General features: G+C 53.8%; 2 protein-coding genes across 3 annotated transcripts; both read left to right on the top strand.

Moving 5' to 3' along the window:
- Nucleotides 1-747: 747 nt before the first annotated feature.
- On the top strand, nt 748-5,802 carry chrne (cholinergic receptor, nicotinic, epsilon). The gene is made up of 12 exons (XM_066722330.1): nt 748-1,323; nt 1,624-1,757; nt 2,272-2,316; nt 2,419-2,528; nt 2,666-2,821; nt 3,213-3,313; nt 3,478-3,678; nt 3,856-3,970; nt 4,326-4,440; nt 4,732-4,981; nt 5,200-5,333; nt 5,481-5,802. Exons 1-12 carry the CDS (start codon nt 1,257-1,259, stop codon nt 5,646-5,648), a joined length of 1,596 nt encoding a protein of 531 aa, XP_066578427.1. The 5' UTR covers nt 748-1,256; the 3' UTR covers nt 5,649-5,802.
- Nucleotides 5,803-7,835: 2,033 nt separating this feature from the next.
- On the top strand, nt 7,836-21,939 carry ctc1 (CTS telomere maintenance complex component 1). 2 transcript variants are annotated; one of them, XM_066722327.1, is made up of 24 exons: nt 7,836-8,131; nt 8,703-8,863; nt 8,983-9,235; nt 9,415-9,644; nt 9,813-9,954; nt 10,147-10,464; nt 10,565-10,693; nt 11,177-11,403; nt 12,346-12,514; nt 12,777-12,974; nt 13,111-13,246; nt 16,082-16,196; nt 17,111-17,633; nt 17,866-17,955; nt 18,304-18,423; nt 18,639-18,694; nt 19,103-19,209; nt 19,295-19,460; nt 19,752-19,826; nt 19,933-20,110; nt 20,231-20,295; nt 20,631-20,796; nt 20,956-21,079; nt 21,575-21,939. In XM_066722327.1, the coding sequence occupies exons 1-24, from the start codon at nt 8,090-8,092 to the stop codon at nt 21,670-21,672; spliced, it is 3,888 nt and encodes a 1,295-aa protein (XP_066578424.1). In that variant the 5' UTR covers nt 7,836-8,089; the 3' UTR covers nt 21,673-21,939. The 2 variants fall into 2 exon arrangements, with proteins under 2 accessions (XP_066578424.1, XP_066578423.1); XM_066722326.1 differs by having other exon boundaries at nt 20,953-21,079.
- Nucleotides 21,940-21,968: the final 29 nt, after the last annotated feature.

Below are 21,968 nucleotides of genomic sequence, written 5' to 3'. Positions count from 1 at the left end.
CCCCCCCCCACACACACTGTCCGTAAAAAGGCAAGGCTGCCCTCCCCCTGCCTGACCCCTGACCCCTGACCTTGACCCTGAACGCTGACCTTCGCCATGATCCCTGCACATAGTTCTTCCAGCCCCTGACCTTGACCTCTGATCTCTTTGACCCCAAGCCCAGCACCACTGACCCTGAAACTCTGATCTCACCCTAACCTTGACCCCATCCCTGATCCCAACCTTTGAACCCGGTTATGAGCCCTGATCTCCGACCCCAACTCTGAGCCCAAACTTTGACCTCACCTACCCTGACCTCTGACCCCAACTCTGAGCCCGAACTTTGACCTCACTGCCTCCGAACTCTGAGCTGAGCCCCAACGCTAACACTTTCAACTCTTTTCTCTCTCTCTGTTTCTGGTTCGATCTCTCTCTTACTGTCTTTTTATTCCAGGACATTCCTGTCAGGGTGGGGGTGGTAGATGTATGTGCTGCGGGGGGAGGTTGGTATGCAATGTGTTTATCTGCATGTTTGTTTTTAAAATCAGTTAATAAATCATATTTAAATGTCAAAGTCTCTCTCCCTCCTTCTCCCTCCCTCTCTCCCTCCCACTCTCTCCCTCTCCTACATCCCTCTCCTTCTCTCTCCCTCCCTCTCTCCACCCCTCTCTCACTCTCTCTCTCTCTCTCTTTCTGTCTAGTACTCGAACATCAGAGGAAGTCCTCTCTGCTACTCCACACTTTATGGCAGCTATTAATACTGAAGTCACATCTATACATTGACCCCCTGCTGCCCCCGGCTGCAAGACACCTGTCACCCCTCCTCAGAGTGCCCCCCATCTCACACACACTCACACACATATTTCACAGAGGACTTGTGCACACTACTCCTCACATTAATATGACTGCGCTGCCACCGACCCCCAGTATCACGTGTGCTAACCCACGCAAAACCACGTGTCCAGTCACATATCGTGCATGCGTACGCAGCGTCCCGGGACACCGTCAGTGCTGCTTAATACTGTTGTGAGTGTTACTCGTTCATTCACGACTTTAAGAGAAAGTTAAGCGGCAACAGCTGCGAAACCCGACACTGAGTGTGACAGCAGCTGACGGGGGGAGAGAGGGAGCGAGAGAGAGGGGGAGAGGGAGAAGGAAGGGTAGACACAGAGGCTACAACAATCCATAGCCAGCTCGCCCGCTCTCTCTCTCCACTCTCTGTCAGTGCTGCACTCAGAGGGGACCGGACCGGACCGGACCGGACAGACAGCTGGGCGATGGCGCGTCCGCCCGGCTCGGTCGCTGTAGCCGCCACGCTGCTATTTATACTGTGTGCTTTGGAGGGTACGTGAGTAGATATGGTAATTGTTGCCTGTGTGTGTGTGTTTGACTTTACTGGACTAGTTTCCTGGAAGAGTGTCGTTGTTGTGATTCTTAAACAAACAAACAACCCTCCTCGGCACTCCGGCGCAAAGTGTGATTTATGTGTGTCTGGAGAGTCGGCATGTAGAGTCTGGAGAGCGCGGGGCTGTGAGACGACCAGCTGCACCGATACAGCACGACGATCTAAATAACACGCATTAAACTGATCATCACTCTCTCTCTCCCCCTCTCTCTCTCTCTCCCTCTCTCTCCCCGTGTCAGTGAGCTGTAATCAGGAGACCCAGCTGCTGAAGGACCTGATGACAGGCTACAGCAAGAACACGCGTCCAGCCAGGCTGCCCGGGGACAAGGTGTCTGTCCAGGTCAAACTCATTCTGACCAACCTCATCTCCCTGGTAAGGCATTGCTTTACACACTGACGCTTCTGCTGCTACTGAAGACACTGACGCCGATACTGATACTGCTGATACTAATACTGAAAATACGGATACTACAGATACTGATAGTGAAACTGATACCACTGATACTGATACTGAAACTACTGATACTGATACTGAAACTACTGATACTGATACTGATACCACTGATACTGATACTGATACTGAAACTACTGATACTGATACTGATACCACTGATACTGATACTGATACTGAAACTACTGATACTGATACTGATACCACTGATACTGATACTGATACTGAAACTACTGATACTGATACTGATACCACTGATACTGATACTGATACTGATACTGATACTGAAACTACTGATACTGATACTGATAACACTGATAATGATACTGATACCACTGATACTGATACTGATACTGATACTGATACTGAGTTAGTGAGTCAGTGCTTCAGTGTGTCAGTGTGTCAGTGTGTGTCAGTTTATTTTCCTGTCTTTCAGAATGAGAAGGAAGAGACTCTGACCACCAATGTTTGGATTGAGATTGTAAGTACAACTCTCTCTGTCTCTCTTTCTCTCTGTTAGTGTTCTGTTGTATCCACTTTGTATTAACACTCCTCCCTCCCCTTCTCTCTCTCTCTCTCTCAGCAGTGGAACGACTACCGACTGGCCTACAACTCCTCTGAGTACGATGGCATCGATGTGATCCGTGTCCCCTCCAACACCGTCTGGCTGCCTGACATCGTGCTAGAGAACAAGTGAGGATAGGTGACACGCCAGGCACATGCTAGAAACACGCCAGGAGCACACTGGCAAGAACCACAGAAACACAAAGACAACATTCTTCTCTGTCTCTCTCTGTCTGTCTCTCTCTCTCTCTCTCTCTTTCCCTCAGTATTGATGGGAAGTTCGACGTGGCTTACTATGCCAACGTGCTGATCTACCCGGATGGGAGCATGTACTGGCTGCCCCCCGCCATCTACCGCAGCACCTGTGCCGTGGAGATCACCTACTTCCCCTTCGACTGGCAGAACTGCACCCTGGTGTTCAGGTGGGACTGGGAGGGGGAGGGGAGACAAAGAGAGGGAGAGGGAGAGAGAACACGGCACAGCACAGCACAGCACAGTACAACACAATGTAGGACTGACACACACTGGACACACACTATACTGGACACAGATTGGACACACAAATATACCAAAGGACTTGGGTTTGTGTGCCTACTGGTGGCGTGACTGTGGAGAGCAAGGAAAGAGGGGACAGTAGGGGAAGGATAGGTAGAGAGGAGAGGAAGGAGGGAAGGTGGGAGAGAGAAGAGCAGGTAAAGTGGAGCTGAGAATTGACACTGCTTTGAAAGGTTAGTTGATCTCTCTTTCTTCCCCCCTCTCTCTCTCTCTCTCTCTCTCGGTGTGTGACCTGCCCTTCGCCCTCTGACCCTGCAGGTCACAGACATACAGCGCCAATGAGATTGACATCCAGCTGGCGGTGGATGAGACAGGAAACACCATCGAGTGGGTGGACATCGATCCCGAGGCCTTCACTGGTACTGGACACATGCTGGACATGCTATACTGGACACAGTTCATATGGGACACACACTGGACACACTATACTGGACACACTCTGGACACACACTGGACACACACTGCATCGCTGGTCCTGGAGACACGCCGCACACAGACACGCCTCTCTCTCATTCTCCCTCAGAGAACGGGGAGTGGGCGATCCGGCACCGCCCCGCCCGCCGGGTAACTGACAGCCGCTACAGCACGGACGAGCTGGAGTTCCAGGGCATCCACTTCTACCTGATCATCCAGAGGAAGCCGCTGTTCTACATCATCAACATCATCGTGCCCTGCGTGCTCATCTCCTCGCTCGTGGTGCTCGCCTACTTCCTGCCAGCCCAGGGTCAGCGAGGGGCCGGGGAGGGCGCGGGGCAGTGCTGCCTGTGGTTCTCTCTGTCTGCGTCGGTCTGTCTGTGTGACTAAATCACTGAGTGTCTCTGTTTCCCTGTCTCACACGCTCTCCCTCCCTCCTTCACCCTCTCCCTCTCCCTCTCCCTCTCTTCCTCCCTCCGTCCCTTAGCTGGGGGTCAGAAGCTCACCGTGTCCATCTCAGTGCTGCTGGCTCAGACCGTGTTCCTGTTCCTCATCGCCCAGAAGATCCCCGAGACGTCACTGTCCACCCCCCTCATTGGGAAGTGAGTTACCCTGCCCAGCTCCCTCCCCCTCAACGCCTCCCTGTCTGTCCCCCTCTCCCTCTCTCTCTCCCTGTCTCTTACTCCCCCTCCCCCTCACCGTCTCCCCGTCTGTCCCTCTGTCCCTCTCTCTCTCCCTGTCTCTTACTCCCCCTCCCCCTCACCGCCTCCCTGTCTGTCCCTCTCTCCCTCTCTCTTTCCCTGTCTCTTACTCCCCCTCACCGTCTCCCCGTCTGTCCCTCTGTCCCTCTCTCTCTCCCTGTCTCTTACTCCCCCTCCCTCTCACCGTCTTTCTGTCTGTCCCTCTCTCCCTCTCTCTCTCCCTGTCGCTTACTCTCCCTCTCTCTGTCTCTCTCAGGTACCTTATCTTCGTGATGTTTGTGGCCACCCTGATCGTGACCAACTGTGTGATCGTGCTCAACATCTCCCTGCGCAGCCCCAACACTCACAGCATGGCCCCCGGCCTCAAACATGTAGGCACACGCCAAGCACATGCCAAGCACACAGCCTGTCTCTCTCTCTCTCTCTCTATGGGACTATGGGCGGGGCCTGTGCGGGGTTTGCGGAGCCCCTCGTGAAACCGTGCAGAGTTGCGAGGCTCGCGCAGTACTGCGGTGGTGATGCGGTCTCTCTCTCTCTCTCTCTCTCTCTCTCTCTCAGTGTAGTGTACTGCAGTGTCCAGTCAGTCAGTCTGTAATAACATCCCTATCCCTATCCCTCTCTCTCAATTTAAATTCTCTCTCTCTCTCTCTCCCTCTCTCCAGTTGTTCCTGGAGGTGCTGCCGCAGTTCCTGGGCATGTCCCTGGCCGTGCCGGAGGAGGAAGAGGAGGCCAGGGGTCCGTGGGGGCCCGAGGGCGGACCGGCCCTGGGGGGCGGGACGGGGGGGGCCCTGCCGCGCAGACGCAGCTCGTTCGGGCTCATGCAGCGTGCAGAGGAGTACGTGCTGAAGCAGCCGCGCAGCGAGATGATGTTCGAGAGACAGAGGGGCCGACACGCCCTGATGCAGAACAGCGGTGAGAGGGAGGGAGAGGGAGAGGGAGAGAGGGAGGGCGAGGGAAGGAGAGGGAGAGAGAGAGGGACAGAGAGAGAGGGAGAGGGAGAGAGACAGGGGGAGTGGGAGAGTGGGAGAGACTCTCTGTCTGTCCCTGTGTGTGCCTCTCTGTGTGTCTGTCTCCCACATTCTCAAGCTCCTCCTCTCCTCCTCTTCCTCTGTCTCTCCGCCGCCCCCCAGTGGCCGGTGAGGACAGGGACACCACGGCCTGCCTGTACCGCAGCCTGGCCCAGTGCGCCCCCGAGATCCGCGAGTGCGTGGACGCCTGCAACTACATCTCCCAGAGCACCCACCAGCAGAACGACATCGGCTCGGTGAGGGCGCACCGCCTTCCTCTCCCTCCCCCATCCCTCTCTCTCTCAGGTCTACTGTGTCTTTATTAACCCCCTGTGAATATATCCCCCCTTGCTCTCTCTCTCTCCCTCCCTGTCCCTCCCTCTCTGTCTCTCTCTCCCGAGCAGGAGATGGAGAGCTGGGTGCTGATCGGGAAGGTGATTGACAAGGTGTGCTTCTGGGCAGCCATCTTGCTCTTCAGCGTGGGCACGGTGGGCATCTTCCTCATGGGCCACTACAACCAGGTGCCTGAGTTCCCCTTCCCGGGTGAGACCAAGCACTACAGCCCCGACTGACCTGCCGCCTCCCTCGGCTGGGAGCGTCACGCACTGCATGCCTCCTTTTCTCCTGTTAATATGATTGTTGTTGTTAATATTATTATTGTTATGTAGTTGTTGATATTGCTGTTGGTGTCATTGAGGTGATAATAAAAGCTCCAGAGTTCCTCTATCTCTCTCTCTCTCCCTCCTCTCGAATTCAAATTGTGTTGCCAAAGCTTTAAGGGAAAATTAGCAATACAGAAAAAAATCTCTCTCTTTTAATTATTATTATTATTATTTTGGAAATACACTGTAGACAGTTCTGGGCTCCACACTTCAAGAAAGATATCGCTGCTCTAGAGGCAGTTCAGAGGAGAGCAACCAGACTTATTCCAGGTCTGAAGGGAATATCCTACTGAGAGACTGAGGACCTGAACCTTTTCACCCTGGAACAGAGGAGACTAAGTGGGGACTTGATCCAAGTCTTCAACATCATGAAAGACATCGACCACATCAAACCAGAGGAGCTTTTCCAGATCAGCAGGGACACACGCACCCGGGGACACAAATGGAAATTGGGCTTCAAGGCATTCAAGACAGAAAACAGGAGACACTTCTTCACACAGAGAGGCTTCCCAATCTGTACAAACTCCCCAGCGATGTGGCTGAAGAGACAATTTGGGAACATTCAAAAACAGACTGGATAGGATCCTTGATCACTTAGTTATTAATGGACACCAAACGAGCACGATGGGGCAAAAGGGCTCCTCTCGACTGGACACTTTCTTATGTTATTAAGCAACGTTGCGGCTTCTGATATGTACATGCAGGTGACGTGAGTGGGGATAAATGTGTATTTGCATGCTTTGCGCAAATCAAGTTCAGTTCAGTTCCATAATCTTCCACAAGGTGTCGATAGAGTCTCATATGTTCATTTACACCGATCAGCCATAACAATATGAGCACTGACAGGTGAAATGAATGACACTGATAATCTCGTTATCATGGCACCTGTCAGTGGGTGGGATATATTAGGCAGCAAGTGAACATTTTGTCCTCAAAGTTGATGTGTTAGAAGCAGGAAAAATGGGCAGCGTGAGGATCTGAGCGACTTTGACAAGGGCCAGATTGTGATGGCTAGACGACTGGGTCAGAGCATCTCCAAAACTGCAGCTCTTGTGGGGTGTTCCCGGTCTGCAGTGGTCAGTACCTATCAAAAGTGTCCAAGGATGGAAAAGCGGTGAACCGGCGACAGGGTCATGGGCGGCCGGGGCTCACTGATGCACGTGGGGAGCGAAGGCTGGCCAGTGTGGTCCGATCATACAGACGAGCTACTGCAGCTCAAATTGCTGAAAAAGTGAATGCTGGTTCTGATAGAAAGGCGTCAGAACACACAGTGCATCGCAGTTTGTTGCGTATGGGGCTGCGTAGCCGCAGACCAGTCAGGGTGCCCATGCTGACCCCTGTCCACTGCCGAAAGCGCCTACAATGGGCACGTGAGCATCAGAACTGGACCACGGAGCAATGGAAGAAGGTGGCCTGGTCTGATGAATCACGAGCTCAAGGTGTTGACTTGGCCTCCAAATTCCCCAGATCTCAATCCAATCGAGCATCTGTGGGATGTGCTGGACAAACATGTCCGATCCATGGAGGCCCCACCTCTCAACTTACAGGACTTAAAGGATCTGCTGCTGACGTCTTGGTGCCAGATACCACAGCACACCTTCAGAGGTCTAGTGGAGTCCATGCCTCGACGGGTCAGGGCTGTTTTGGCGGCAAAAGGGGGACCTACACAATATTAGGTGGTCATGATGTTATGGCTGATCGGTGTATAACACGCACAACACGCAGATCTGAATTCAAGTTTTGCAGCAGTTCCCATTAATTACAGCTGCTATATGATGCTCCGGGTTTGTCATGTAATAATATTCATACAATAGTAATAAGAGCACACAGGACTGGACAGTGTCTCTGCAGCTGTAGCCCGGGTATCTGCGGGACTGCATTCTTGCACTTTTATAATGCTCTTATGTTTTGTAAGTCGCCTTGGATAAGTTTGTCTGCCAATAAATAATAATAATAATAATAATAATAATAGAGGAGCGAGAGGAGAGCACTGATCTGATACGCTAATGTCTAGATGCGTGCGCACCTCTCTGAACCCGGGCTCCGCAGCGCCGGCTCTGACGCGGAAGTGTGACGTCACCGGGAAGGTGGGTGCCCGGATGTTGTGGTCCCGTTTTGCGTTCTTTTCCTTTTTGAAGGTTTGCGCGCCTGCGTGGAACTGAAAGTTGAAATGGAACTTTTCCCGTCTGTCTGCATTACACGCGTATTATCATTATTATTACAATGATACACCGGCAGACGCGGCTCTGCTGTCCGCTGCTGTGTCCTCTCTAGCGGCGCGGATGTGCCGGGGACAGAGCCGGGGACAGAGCCGGGCTGCGGCGGCTGCAGACGCGCTGTGAGCCGGGGACATGGAGCCGCTGCTGCGGGACTTCCCATCGGCCAGCGCGGCGGTGAGAGCACACAGGCCCGTGTCACTGTGTGTGTGTGTGTGTGTGTGTGTGTGTGTGTGTCTGAGTGAGTCTCTGTGTGTCAGTGTGTGTGTGTGTGTGTGTGTGTCTGAGTCTCTGTGTGTCAGTGTGTGTGTGTGTGTGTCTGTCTGAGTGAGTCTCTGTGTGTCAGTGTGTGTGTGTGTGTGTGTGTGTGTGTGTGTGTCTGAGTGAGTCTCTGTGTGTCAGTGTGTGTGTGTGTGTGTGTGTCTGAGTCTCTGTGTGTCAGTGTGTGTCTGTGTGTGTCAGTGTGTGTGTGTGTGTGTGTGTGTCTGAGTCTCTGTGTGTCAGTGTGTGTGTGTGTGTGTGTGTGTGTGTCTGTCTGAGTGAGTCTCTGTGTGTCTGTGTGTGTGTGTGTCAGTGTGTGTGTGTGTGTGTGTGTGTCAGTGTGTGTGTGTGTGTGTGTGTGTCAGTGTGTGAGTGTGTGTCTGAGTGAGTCTCTGTCTCTGTGAGTGTGTGTGTCTGTTTATGTATGTATGTATGTATGTATGTCTGTCTGAGAGTAACTCTCCCTCTCCGTCTCTCCGGGACGCAGGAGCTGCTCTGGCTGCAGGAAGTGCTGGTGTCTGTGGAGCGGACTGTGCTTCCTGTGGCAGGGCATGCTGGGAGCTGTGCGGGGGGGCTGGTGTTGGCGGTCATCAGGACGGCACAGAGGGCCCTGGGGCTGCGGTCGGACACCCTGCCACTCAGCTACAGGTCTCAGCCACCGCGGAGCGCAGCACCCTCCCTGTCTGTCTGTCTCCCCATCAGTCTAGCAGTAACAGTCCCTCTCCCTCTCCCTCTCCCTCTCTCTCTTCCTCTCCCTCTCTCCCCAGGCTGGTCTCCGTGGCCGAGCTGCTGGCCCGGCAGCGCACCCCATGCTGCAGTCACATGACCTGGAGCACGGCTCAGTTCCGGGTGTGGGCCCAGGCGGGGGAGCGGCGGGCGGCCGGTCGCAGGGCCCTGCCCCGGGACAACCTGCTGCTCATCGGCCGGCTGATGGACCACCGCGACGCCGGGCCGGACGGGGCAGCGGTGCATGATGGGAGCTTGAGTCTGAGAGACGGCAGTGGGGCGCTGTATTGTGAGGTGTGTGTTACTGCAGCCTGCGGTGAGCACTGCAGACAGCAACACCTAGTCGGACGATGTCACATGATGTCACACAATGTCACATGGCATCACGCGGTGTCACATGATGTCACACATTTCTATTGATGATTATGGTGTCGATTGTATCATCGTGACAGGAAGTTGTTTTTCGCTGGCAGGTCCTCCAGCTCTCTCCTGATTGGCTGGGCCGGCTCATGCTGTTCCCAGGATGGACCTACATCCCCCAGGTTGCCATGGGGGTCGGACAGGAAGCGCGGGGGTACCTGGAGCTGAGCGCCCCACCGCTGCCCCTGCACCCTGACCCCCCGATGATCCCTGACCCCGGGGCACCCCCCAGCCTGACTTCGGCCATGACCCCCCAAGAGGCAACTGCACTGCTGAGAGAGAGGTGAGGGGGGGGAGGTGGAGAGAGAGAGAGAGAGAGAGAGAGAGAGAAGGGGGAGAAGGGGGGGAGAGGGGGAAGTAGAGAGTGAGGTGGAGAGAGTAGTTCAGTAGTTTTCCTTCATCTGTTTCCCTCCCTCTTTCCCTCTCTGAAGCTCTCTCCCCCTCTCTGCAGGTCCAGGGCCCCGGGGGTGCGCGTGGCCGTGTGGGGGCAGCTGTCTGTGCTCTGCCCCCTACTGGCCATCGCCGGGAGGACGTTTTTCTGCCTGACTCTGAGCGACCGGCACAGGGGGAGCAGCGTGCCGGTGCTGGTCATGGTGAGAGGGAGGGAGCGGGGAGGAGGAGAGAGAAAGGGAGCGGGGAGGAGGTGAAGGGGTGAAGGACAGAGGGAGGGTGGAGGAATGGATCCATACATTAGGACTTTTTTTTTTCCTCTCTCTCTCTCTCTCTCTGTCTCCATCTCTCCATCTCTTTCTCTCTCTCCCCCTCCCTCCCTCCCTCCCTGTCAGGAGCCCGCCCTGTTGGTGTGGCAGCGGTGCCTGGGTGTGGGCGATTGGCTGGCGGTGACAGGGCTGCGCGTGTGTGTGCTGCGCAGCTGGGGGAGGCGCCACGTGCTCTGTGTGACCCCCCAGTCCCGGCTGCACCCTCTCGACGGCCCACTGGATACAGACACGCAGGCAGAGGGGCGGATGGAGACGGACACGCAGACGGACAGACGGATAGAGACACAGGCACAAGCCGAGACAGAGCGACAGGCTGACAGACAGACGGATGCACTGACACACTCGGCCTACAGACACAAACGCTCCAAAATCATCGACTACAAGGTCAGTCAGTGTGTCAGTCAGCCAGTCAGTGTGTTAGTCAGTCAGTGTGTCGGTCAGAAGAGTGTCAGTCTGCCTGTCTCTCTGTCTCCCCCTGTGGCAGGGCGTGGTATCGCGTGTGCTGAACGCAGAGGCGGGGCTTTACGAGATTGACGGGCAGGTCGGGCTGTGCCTGGCCTATCAGCAGGTGCTGAACTGTGGGCGGGGCCTGCGCCCGGGGGCAGAGATTGAGGTGGGTGACACTCTCTGCCTCTGTCTCCTTTAGACTCTGTTCTCTCCTTCCATCTCTCCCTCCATCCCCCCATCTTTCCAACTCAACTTCACTGCCTTTTACTTTCTCTCTCTGCCATCCTCCCTCCCCCACCTCTAGCTCTTTCGCCCTCCCTCTCTCTCTCTATCCTCCTGCTTCCTCCCTTCTCTCTCCTTTACTCTCTGTCCTCCTCCCTCCTCTCTCCCTCTCGTTTAGCTTCTTTTCTCTCCTTCCCTCCATCTTTCCCATTCAAATTCCCTACTCCGCCTCTCTCCCTCCCTCCTCACCCTCCCTCTATTTGCCCTCCTCTCTCCCCGCCTCCTCTCTCCCTCTCTCTCCCTGTCTTACCCCACCTCTCTCCCTCTGTCTATCTGCCCTCTCCTCTCTCTCTCTGTCCTCCTCTCTGCTGTGTTCGTGCTAATAAAGCTTGTTTTGAATGAGGTCGAGTCCCGTCTCTCTCTGCAGCTCCGTCACGTGCACTTCCTGTTCCGCCCCTCGCCGCACTTCCCTCTCACGATGCTTTGCGCCTGCCTGCGGACAACCCTGCGGCTGGGGGGCTTCAGTGCCGTGGGGTCGGAGTTCACGCCCTTTGACCCCCGCGGAAGCCCGGCCGTGCGCTTCCTGCTGGAGAGGGAGCTGAGCGTGAGCGACTTCCTGTGGGCGTGTCACTGCGTCTGCGCCCTGAGAGAGAGGTACAACACTACACTATAACACTACAATACACTGTGTCACTGCGTCTGCGCCCTGAGAGAGAAATACAACACTACACAACACTGTAAGACTGCAATACACTGTGTCACTGCGTCTGCGCCCTGAGAGGGAAATACAACACTACACAACACTGTAACACTGCAATACACTGTGTCACTGCGTCTGCGCCCTGAGAGGGAAATACAACACTACACAACACCGTAACAACACTATACTATAACACTACAGTACACTGTGTCACTGCGTCTGCACCCTGAGAGAGAGGTACAACACTGTAACACTGCAATACACTGTGTCACTGCGTCTGCGCCCTGAGAGAGAAATACAACACTACACAACACTGTAACACTGCAATACACTGTGTCACTGCGTCTGCGCTCTGAGAGAGAGGTACAACACTACACAACACTGTAACACTGCAATACACTGTGTCACTGCATCTGCGCCCTGAGAGGGAAATACAACACTACACAACACTGTAAGACTGCAATACACTGTGTCACTGCGTCTGCGCCCTGAGAGGGAAATACAACACTACACAACACTGTAACACTACAATACACTGTGTCACTGCGTCTGCGCTCTGAGAGAGAGGTACAACACTACACAACACTGTAACAACACTACACTATAACACTACAATACACTGTGTCACTGCATCTGCGCCCTGAGAGAGAGGTACAACACTACACAACACTATAACAGTAAAATACAGCGCTATACCAATACAACACAATAAGAACACCCCAAGGCAACAGTCATGCGTGTGTTTTGCTGTGTGTTGTGTTGTTTTTGGGCTCTTGTCTGTGTGTTAAAAAACACTACAACTACCATACAGTAAGAAATGCACAACGACTGTACAGAAACACACTGCGATACACAACAGCCCAGCTCAGCCCCGGCCCTCCTCTCATCTGCCCCAGGCTCTGCCCTCGCTTCGTGAAGCCGGGCCGGCTGCTGGGGGGGGCGGGCGGGGGTGCGGCCGGCCGCTTCCTGCGCTGTGTGCTGGGCACCGTGGAGACGGGACGGAGGCCCGAGAGGGACATTTACAGAGAAATGCTGGATGAGCCGCACTCCTGCCCCCTGGTGGAGGTGAGGGGGACGGCAGCAGCCACACTGTGTCTTTCTCTTTCTCTGTCTCTGTCTGTCTGTTTCTCTCTGTCTCTGTCTGTCTGTTTCTCTCTGTCTCTGCCTCTGTCTGTGCCTCTCTGTCTGTCTCTGTCTATCTGTCTGTCACTCTCTGTCTCTGTCTCTCTGTCTGTCTGTCTCTGTGTCTCTGTCTGTGTCTCTCTCTGTCTGTCTGTCTGAATGTGTATGTCTCAATATAGTTGAATAAACTCTCTCTCTCTCTCAGTATCGTGTGGGCCCCCCGCCCTGTCAGAGTCCCTCTATGAGAGAGCTGTGTGATCTGGGCGTGTCCCTATGCTGGGGGTCCATGTGTCTGTCCTCGCTGCTCCCCCCCGAGGCGCCCCACCTGACCAGTGCCGAGCTCAACCTGCCCCTGGCCTGGTCTGTCCACTGCAAGCCCAGCCCCGCCCTGCGCCCCCCCGCTGTAAGTCCGCTTCACTGACCCCCTGCTGGACCCGACCGGACTGGACCGACACACACTGGACTGGACTGGACTGGACTCTGAATTGAGGTGCTGGCTGTAATACCTTCCGTCTCTGTGTGTGTTTGTTTGTGCGCAGGTGCTGGTGGGGTTGTTGGGCGTGTGTGTGCGCAGCGGCTGCGTGCGGCTGCAGGACCAGACGGGATGTGTGGATTGCGTGTGTGTGGAGAGGGGAGCCACGAGGGACAGCGCTCTGACCAACCCTGCCTGGATCGGTAACACAGACACACTGACACACACACTCACACACACTGACACACAAACACACACTCACACACTCACTCACACACTCACTCACACAATGACTTCCACACAGGGACACATGGTCAGACAGATTGTCATTTAGAGGCATCTCAGACTAAGGTGTCTCGAATTGTATCTGAGATAAATAGGACAGGAAGTCAATACAAAACATACAGCATTTTCACAGGAAGTCAATTAAAGCGATCTCAAATTGACTTCCTGTTCTATTTCAGAAATCTTGAAATGGAGTTAGTCTGAGATGTTTGCCATTCAGTTTAGGATATCTTGTGTTGACTGTGTTGTGTCAGGTTGTCTAGTGTGTGTGCAGCGCTTCACTGTGTTGTGTTGTCAGGTTGTCTAGTGTGTGTGCAGCGCTTCACTGTGTTGTGTTGTGTTGTCAGGTTGTCTAGTGTGTGTGCAGCGCTTCACTGTGTTGTGTTGTGTCAGGTTGTCTAGTGTGTGTGCAGCGCTTCACTGTGTTGTGTTGACAGGTTTAGTGTGTGTGCAGAGCTTCACTGTGTTGTGTTGTGTTGTCAGGTTGTCTAGTGTGTGTGCAGCGCTTCACTGTGTTGTGTTGTGTTGTCAGGTTGTCTAGTGTGTGTGCAGCGCTTCACTGTGTTGTGTTGACAGGTTTAGTGTGTGTGCAGAGCTTCACTGTGTTGTGTTGTGTTGTCAGGTTGTCTAGTGTGTGTGCAGCGCTTCACTGTGTTGTGTTGTGTTGTCAGGTTGTCTAGTGTGTGTGCAGCGCTTCACTGTGTTGTGTTGTGTTGTCAGGTTGTCTAGTGTGTGTGCAGCGCTTCACTGTGTTGTGTTGTGTTGACAGGTTGTCTAGTGTGTGTGCAGCGCTTCACTGTGTTGTGTTGTGTCAGGTTGTCTAGTGTGTGTGCAGCGCTTCACTGTGTTGTGTTGTGTTGTCAGGTTGTCTAGTGTGTGTGCAGCGCTTCACTGTGTTGTGTTGTGTCAGGTTGTCTAGTGTGTGTGCAGCGCTTCACTGTGTTGTGTTGACAGGTTTAGTGTGTGTGCAGAGCTTCACTGTGTTGTGTTGTGTTGTCAGGTTGTCTAGTGTGTGTGCAGCGCTTCACTGTGTTGTGTTGTCAGGTTGTCTAGTGTGTGTGCAGCGCTTCACTGTGTTGTGTTGTCAGGTTGTCTAGTGTGTGTGCAGCGCTTCACTGTGTTGTGTTGTGTTGTCAGGTTGTCTAGTGTGTGTGCAGCGCTTCACTGTGTTGTGTTGTGTTGTCAGGTTGTCTAGTGTGTGTGCAGCGCTTCACTGTGTTGTGTTGTCAGGTTGTCTAGTGTGTGTGCAGCGCTTCACTGTGTTGTGTTGTGTTGTCAGGTTGTCTAGTGTGTGTGCAGCGCTTCACTGTGTTGTGTTGTGTTGTCAGGTTGTCTAGTGTGTGTGCAGCGCTTCACTGTGTTGTGTTGTGTCAGGTTGTCTAGTGTGTGTGCAGCGCTTCACTGTGTTGTGTTGACAGGTTTAGTGTGTGCGCAGAGCTTCACTGTGTTGTGTTGTGTTGTCAGGTTGTCTAGTGTGTGTGCAGCGCTTCACTGTGTTGTGTTGTCAGGTTGTCTAGTGTGTGTGCAGCGCTTCACTGTGTTGTGTTGTGTTGTCAGGTTGTCTAGTGTGTGTGCAGCGCTTCACTGTGTTGTGTTGTCAGGTTGTCTAGTGTGTGTGCAGCGCTTCACTGTGTTGTGTTGTGTTGACAGGTTGTCTAGTGTGTGTGCAGCGCTTCACTGTGTTGTGTTGTGTTGTCAGGTTGTCTAGTGTGTGTGCAGCGCTTCACTGTGTTGTGTTGTGTCAGGTTGTCTAGTGTGTGTGCAGAGCTTCACTGTGTTGTGTTGACAGGTTTAGTGTGTGCGCAGAGCTTCACTGTGTTGTGTTGTGTTGTCAGGTTGTCTAGTGTGTGTGCAGCGCTTCACTGTGTTGTGTTGTGTTGTCAGGTTGTCTAGTGTGTGTGCAGCGCTTCACTGTGTTGTGTTGTGTTGTCAGGTTGTCTAGTGTGTGTGCAGCGCTTCACTGTGTTGTGTTGTGTTGTCAGGTTGTCTAGTGTGTGTGCAGCGCTTCACTGTGTTGTGTTGTGTTGTCAGGTTGTCTAGTGTGTGTGCAGCGCTTCACTGTGTTGTGTTGTGTTGTCAGGTTGTCTAGTGTGTGTGCAGCGCTTCACTGTGTTGTGTTGTGTTGTCAGGTTGTCTAGTGTGTGTGCAGCGCTTCACTGTGTTGTGTTGACAGGTTTAGTGTGTGCGCAGAGCTTCACTGTGTTGTGTTGTGTTGTCAGGTTGTCTAGTGTGTGTGCAGCGCTTCACTGTGTTGTGTTGTCAGGTTGTCTAGTGTGTGTGCAGCGCTTCACTGTGTTGTGTTGTGTTGTCAGGTTGTCTAGTGTGTGTGCAGCGCTTCACTGTGTTGTGTTGTGTTGTCAGGTTGTCTAGTGTGTGTGCAGCGCTTCACTGTGTTGTGTTGTGTTGTCAGGTTGTCTAGTGTGTGTGCAGCGCTTCACTGTGTTGTGTTGTGTTGTCAGGTTGTCTAGTGTGTGTGCAGCGCTTCACTGTGTTGTGTTGTGTTGACAGGTTGTCTAGTGTGTGTGCAGCGCTTCACTGTGTTGTGTTGTGTTGACAGGTTGTCTAGTGTGTGTGCAGAGCTTCACTGTGTTGTGTTGTGTTGTCAGGTTGTCTAGTGTGTGTGCAGCGCTTCACTGTGTTGTGTTGTGTTGACAGGTTGTCTAGTGTGTGTGCAGCGCTTCACTGTGTTGTGTTGTGTTGTCAGGTTGTCTAGTGTGTGTGCAGCGCTTCACTGTGTTGTGTTGTGTTGTCAGGTTGTCTAGTGTGTGTGCAGCGCTTCACTCTGCTGACTGAGAGGTTCCTGCAGACGGATTTCCCCTCCTGGGCCCAACTGGACCAGCCACAGTACATCAGACACAGACACTGCAGGTAAACAACACTACACACACTGACACACAACACTACACACAGTGACACACTTCACCACACAGACACACTTCACCACACACACTACACACTACACACTACACCACACACACTGACACACTACACCACACACACTACACACACTGACACACGCCACACACACTGACACACTACACCACACACACTACACACTACACTACACCACACACACTACACACTACACACACTACACCACACACACCACACACTACACCACACACACTGACACACGCCACACACACTGACACACTACACTACACACACTACACTACACCACACACACTACACACACTACACCACACACACCACACACACTACACACTACACCACACACTGACACACGCCACACACACTGACACACTACACCACACACACTACACCACACACACTACACACACTGACACACGCCACACACACTGACACACTACACCACACACACTACACACTACACTACACCACACACACTACACACTACACACACTACACCACACACACCACACACTACACCACACACACTGACACACGCCACACACACTGACACACTACACTACACACACTACACTACACCACACACACTACACACACTACACCACACACACCACACACACTACACACTACACCACACACTGACACACGCCACACACACTGACACACTACACCACACACACTACACCACACACACTACACACTACACCACACACACCACACACACTGACACACGCCACACACACTGACACACTACACCACACACACTACACACTACACACTACACACACTACACCACACTACACCACACACACTACACACTACACACACTACACCACACACACTGACACACTACACACAGTTGTAAATTGTGTTCTCTCCCTCCCCCTCAGGGTGTATATTCAGTTGTGCGTCGATGACGTCGAGATCCTCAGCCCCTCCGCCGCCATGTCGGCCTCCCGGAGAGGCAGAGAGAGACGGGGCAAGAGGGAGGAGGACAGAGAGGTGGAGGGAGCGGGAGAGAGAGACGGAACGAGTGTCCCCGTCCCCGAGCAGGATGAGGGCAGGAGCGCCGAGCAGCATCGGGAGACGGAGGGGGCGGTCCCGGCCGGAGCCACGGGACTGGAGGGGGAGGGGGCTGGGAGGGACCGGGAGAGAGCAGGCAGCCGGAGCAGGAAGAGACGGGCACCCAGCGGCGCAGGGACGGAGCAGCGAGGGAGGGGGTTGACCTCCGCCCCGCCCCCGCCCCCGCCCCCGCCCTGCGTGTCCCTGCTCCTCCAGGTGCTGTGGAAGGAGGGCCTGGCTCTGGGCACCGCGGGCTTCGTGGCAGCGGCCCTCCTCCTGGGGGGGCCCCGAGTCTGGGTGGGAGACCCCAGGGACGCGGAGACGGACGCTGAGGGAGGAGCCTCTACGAGGGTGAGGGGGCACTGCGGGGAGGGGGCGGGGGCAGGGGTTTGTGTTCTCTCCTGTCCTCTCTCTTTTCTGCTTTCTCTGCCTCGTCTCTGTCACTGGCCATTTTCTCTCTCTCTCTCACCCTCCCTCCCTCGCTCTCTCAGCCCATATTAACCCTGCTCTTCTCTCCCTCTCCCTCCCTCTCCCTCCCTCTCTCTCTCTCTCTCTCTCTCTCTCTCTCTCTCTCTCTCCCCAGGTGGATCTGCAGTTCGTGGGCGAGGCTGTGCGCTGGTACCCCTTCCTGCATCCGGGCTGTTTGTACTCATTGACGGCACCCAACACTGCGGTCAGCACCCTCCCCGTCTCCCTGCCTGTCTCTCTCTCTTCCTGTCTCAGGCCCTACACACACATTTGACTATTTCTCACAGTGGGGGAGTGTAAAGAGTGAAATTAAATGTTTTTGTATTGTTGTCTTCTGAAAGTTGTGTGTGTCTGTGGCTCGGCTCTAAAGCCCACTGGTGTCAGTGGGGCTCGGTTCTGTGGGCCTCAGAGCGAGCTCTTGGACTCGGACTGTGGCCCTGTCTCACCCCCCGGGCCTGTGTGGACAATTCTGTCCTCTTGTTGCCAATTTTTACCCCACGTTTGTTTTCCGAATACATTGACTTTACGATCTCTCTCTCTCTCTCTCTGCCAGGACCCCAGTGTTCTGTCCGTCTCTCCGAGTGTCCCAGTCCGGACTGGAGCCCAGAGCCCCGCCCACCCCTCTCTGCCTGTCTCCCCACACTGGACCCTGCAGAGCCTGACCCGGCCAGAGGTGTTACCCATCACACACTGACGCACTCACACTCACATAGACGCACACTGATGCACTCACGCTCACATTGACACACACTGACGCACTCACACTGATGCACTCACACACACACACAGACACACGCTCTCGCACACACAAACACACTGACACACTCACATGTCCCTGTGCATGGACTGCAGTGACGCATTAACAGTGTGTTGTGTTGCTGTGTGCAGGTGTGTCAGTGCTGGGAGACGGGGGTCCAATCAGTGTCTGACGTCCTCAACAGCAGGTAGATCCACCGCAGTGTTGGTACTATTGACTCTGCAGTCCAGTCCAGTCCAGTCCAGACCAGTCTAGTCTAGTCCAGTCCAGTCCAGTCAGTGACTCTGTCCAGTCCAGTTGTTGTCTGTGTTTATTGTGTTTTTATGTTTGTGGAATATATTTGTGCTTAATTTTTGTTTTTTTTTGCCTCCCTCCCTCCCACACACACTGACACACACACACTCACAAACACACACTCACACACTGACACACTGACACTGATACACACACACACACTTACACACACTCACACACTGACACTGATACACACACACACACTCACACACTGACACTGATACACACACACACACTCACACACTGACACACTGACACTGATACACACACACACACTTACACACACACACACTCACACAAGGGACCCTCTCTCCCTGGTCTCCTTTGAGGGGCGGATCTCTCAGCGAATCACACTCCAGGAGGAGAAGGGCAAGACTCCTGTCATCCAATCGCTGCCCAGTGACCTCGGTGAGAGCCCGCCTCCTCTTGTATTAACCACTCTCTCTCTCTGTGTGTCAGTGTCTGTATTAACCCCTCTCTCTCTCTGTGTCAGATGCCATTGTGGAGAGTGGTCTGAGAATGAGGCTGACTGTGTGTGATCTGCTCTGTCCCTGGCTTTGTGTCCAGCTGTATGCTGACCTGTCCCAGCGGCCCTACCCCCCCGGCCTCGTCCCCGGGGCCACCGTCCTGTTTCAGAGAGTCCAGCGCAAAGTGTCCCGGTGTGTGTCTCTGTCTCTGTGTCTCTCTCTGTGTCTCCGTAATTCTCTGTTTCTGTGTGTGTGTCCCTTTGTCTCTTTGTGTCCCTTTGTCTCTTTGTGTCCCTTTTTTCTCTTTGTGTCCCTTTGTCTCTCTGTGTCCCTTTGTCTCTGAGTGTGTGTCCCTTTGTCTCTCTGTGTCTCTCTCTGGTTGTCCCTTTGTCTCTCTGTGTCCCTTTGTGTCTCTGTGTGTCTCTGTCTCTTCTGCTATAAAAATAACAATAATAATGACAGTCTGTCTGTCCATCTGACCAGGGCTGGCAATGTTTACTGTCGCTCTGTGGTGATCAGCTGTCTCACGGTGATGCAGCTGGGGGACGGAAATACAGGGTGAGTGTCCCTCTCCCTGTCTCTCTCCCTCTCCCTCTGTTTCTTCTTTAAAATACTGTTTTTAATCTGATCTGTATCCCTCCCCCTCTCCTCTCCTCTCCTGCAGCGAACCTCAGTCTCTCTCCTCCTCCTCCCCCTCTCCTCCCGCCATCAGGCACCTGGGGGAGTGGGCGCATGCCGCGGCGCCGCAGTGCGTCGTGGGTCAATTGCGCGGTCACGTGGTGTGTGTGCTGTTCCTTGAGCTGCGCTGGACGTGCTCTCTGTGCGGGAGTGTCTTCAAACAGGTCCTCCTCTCCCTGCCCTCTTACACAACATCTAAACGACAAGTGAAGACGATCAGTTGAGGTGTTTGGTCGTGTTGTGTCTCATGGTTTGCTCTCTGTTGTTGTTCTCCTGCCCAATAGGATTCCTGCACCAGGAATTACCCCCCCTGCAACTCCGACAGTGGCGTCTTCCAGGCAGTGGCCAAGTGAGACACGGGGTGGCAGCTGTGTCAGTGTGTCAGTCAGACAGTCTGTCAGTTTGTGTGTCAGTCAGTCAGTTTGTCAGTGTGTGTGTCAGTCAGTTTGTCAGTGTGTGTCTCAGTCAGCCAGTCAGTCAGTGTGTCAGTCAGAGTGTCAATCAGTCGGACATTGTGTCAGACAGTCTGCGTGTCAGTCAGACTGTGTCAGTCAGTGTATCAAACAGTCAGTGTCAGTTTGTCAGCCAGACAGTCAGTGAGTCAGACAGTGTGTCAGTCAGTCAGTGTATCAGTCAATTGTGTGTTGTTGTGTGTTGTATTAATGCTGAGTGTTGTGTCTGCAGTGTGGTGGTGGAGGACGGCAGTGCGGAGGCTCGGGTGCGATTGTCCACTCCAGCTGTCTTGGCGCTGCTGGCGCTTGGCTCCGCACAGTGGGAGGGGCTTCAGCAGCTCGTCAGAGTCAGAGGTCACCTGAGATTATTCAACCGAGGGAGGAGTGCCGAGAGCCGGGTGAGTGAGGGAGAGAGGGAAGAGGGAGGGAGGGGGTGCTGTGTGGCTGCAGTAACAGTGTTTTGTGTTGTGTTCCGGGTACAGTGTGTGGTTGTGTAGCAGGGCTCTGTGCAGTGTGTTGTTGCAGTAACAGTGTGTTGTTGTGTGGTTGTGTAGCAGGGCTCTGTGCAGTGTGACGACCCCCTGGTCCAGTTCCTGTCCCTGCTCTGCTCCAGTCCGTCCGTCTGCCGCAGCGTCGGTCTGTCCTGCCGGCTGCAGCGCCGCCCCCCCACGCCGGGCCACGGTGAGGACGCCACACCACAGCACACCACAGCACACCACAGCACACCACAGCGACACCCTGTAGCAAATAGTAAAGGGTGTGTGCCGTGCTGTGGCCGTGCCGAGCTGTCCCCTGATGAGCCCAGCACAGGAACGCGTGTCCAATAGACCTAATGAAAGAGTGGTGCAAAGAGCGGGCGTGTCTATTGCAAACTCGTGTCTATTGAGTGAGGTTGTGTTGTTCAGGTATTGTGTACTGCTCTCTGTTGCGCTTCAGTCTTTTAGGACAGAGACTGAATGAGACTCGTCGTTGTGAAGAAGTCACCACGGATCAGGGTGTCTGCTCAATACACAATAATACATATATATATATTATTGTTATTGTCAACTTTAAACTGTCTTAGCCGGTAATATGATATTCTAAAATATGTCTGTGTGTGTGTGTGTGTGTGTGTGTGTGTGTGTGTGTGTGCCTGCCTGTGTACCTGCCTGTGTGCGTGTACATGTACATGTACAGAGAACTGCCAGTTGAGGAGATTCACTCGGGGAGATCGGGAGTTTGTGACAAAGATGCCAACAGCCCTGCAGCTGCACTGCGCCGAGCTGACGGACTGAGAGGCACATGGACAGACAGACAGACAGATGGAGACAGAGGACACAAGGACACAGGTCAAGAGCGAAAGAGAGACAGACAGAGGACACGAGAGAGAGAGGGAGACGAATCATGAGAACGACACCGAGGAAGAGGACAGTGAGGAAACGGGGAGAGAGGATGAGGGTCCTGGACTCTGTGAACGACCTACAGCCCTGAGAGAAGGATTGTGTGGAAATGTTTTATGATGATGATGATGATGATGATCAATAAAGCATTTTGAAAGTCCACATCCTGCCTCCTGTTGTCGTTTCGGATT

This window comes from Amia ocellicauda, chromosome 14 (genome assembly GCF_036373705.1).
Source record: "Amia ocellicauda isolate fAmiCal2 chromosome 14, fAmiCal2.hap1, whole genome shotgun sequence".
Classification (NCBI taxonomy): domain Eukaryota; kingdom Metazoa; phylum Chordata; class Actinopteri; order Amiiformes; family Amiidae; genus Amia; species Amia ocellicauda.
Note: the sequence above shows the minus strand (reverse complement) of the source record. Positions and strands in the feature narration are given on the sequence as shown.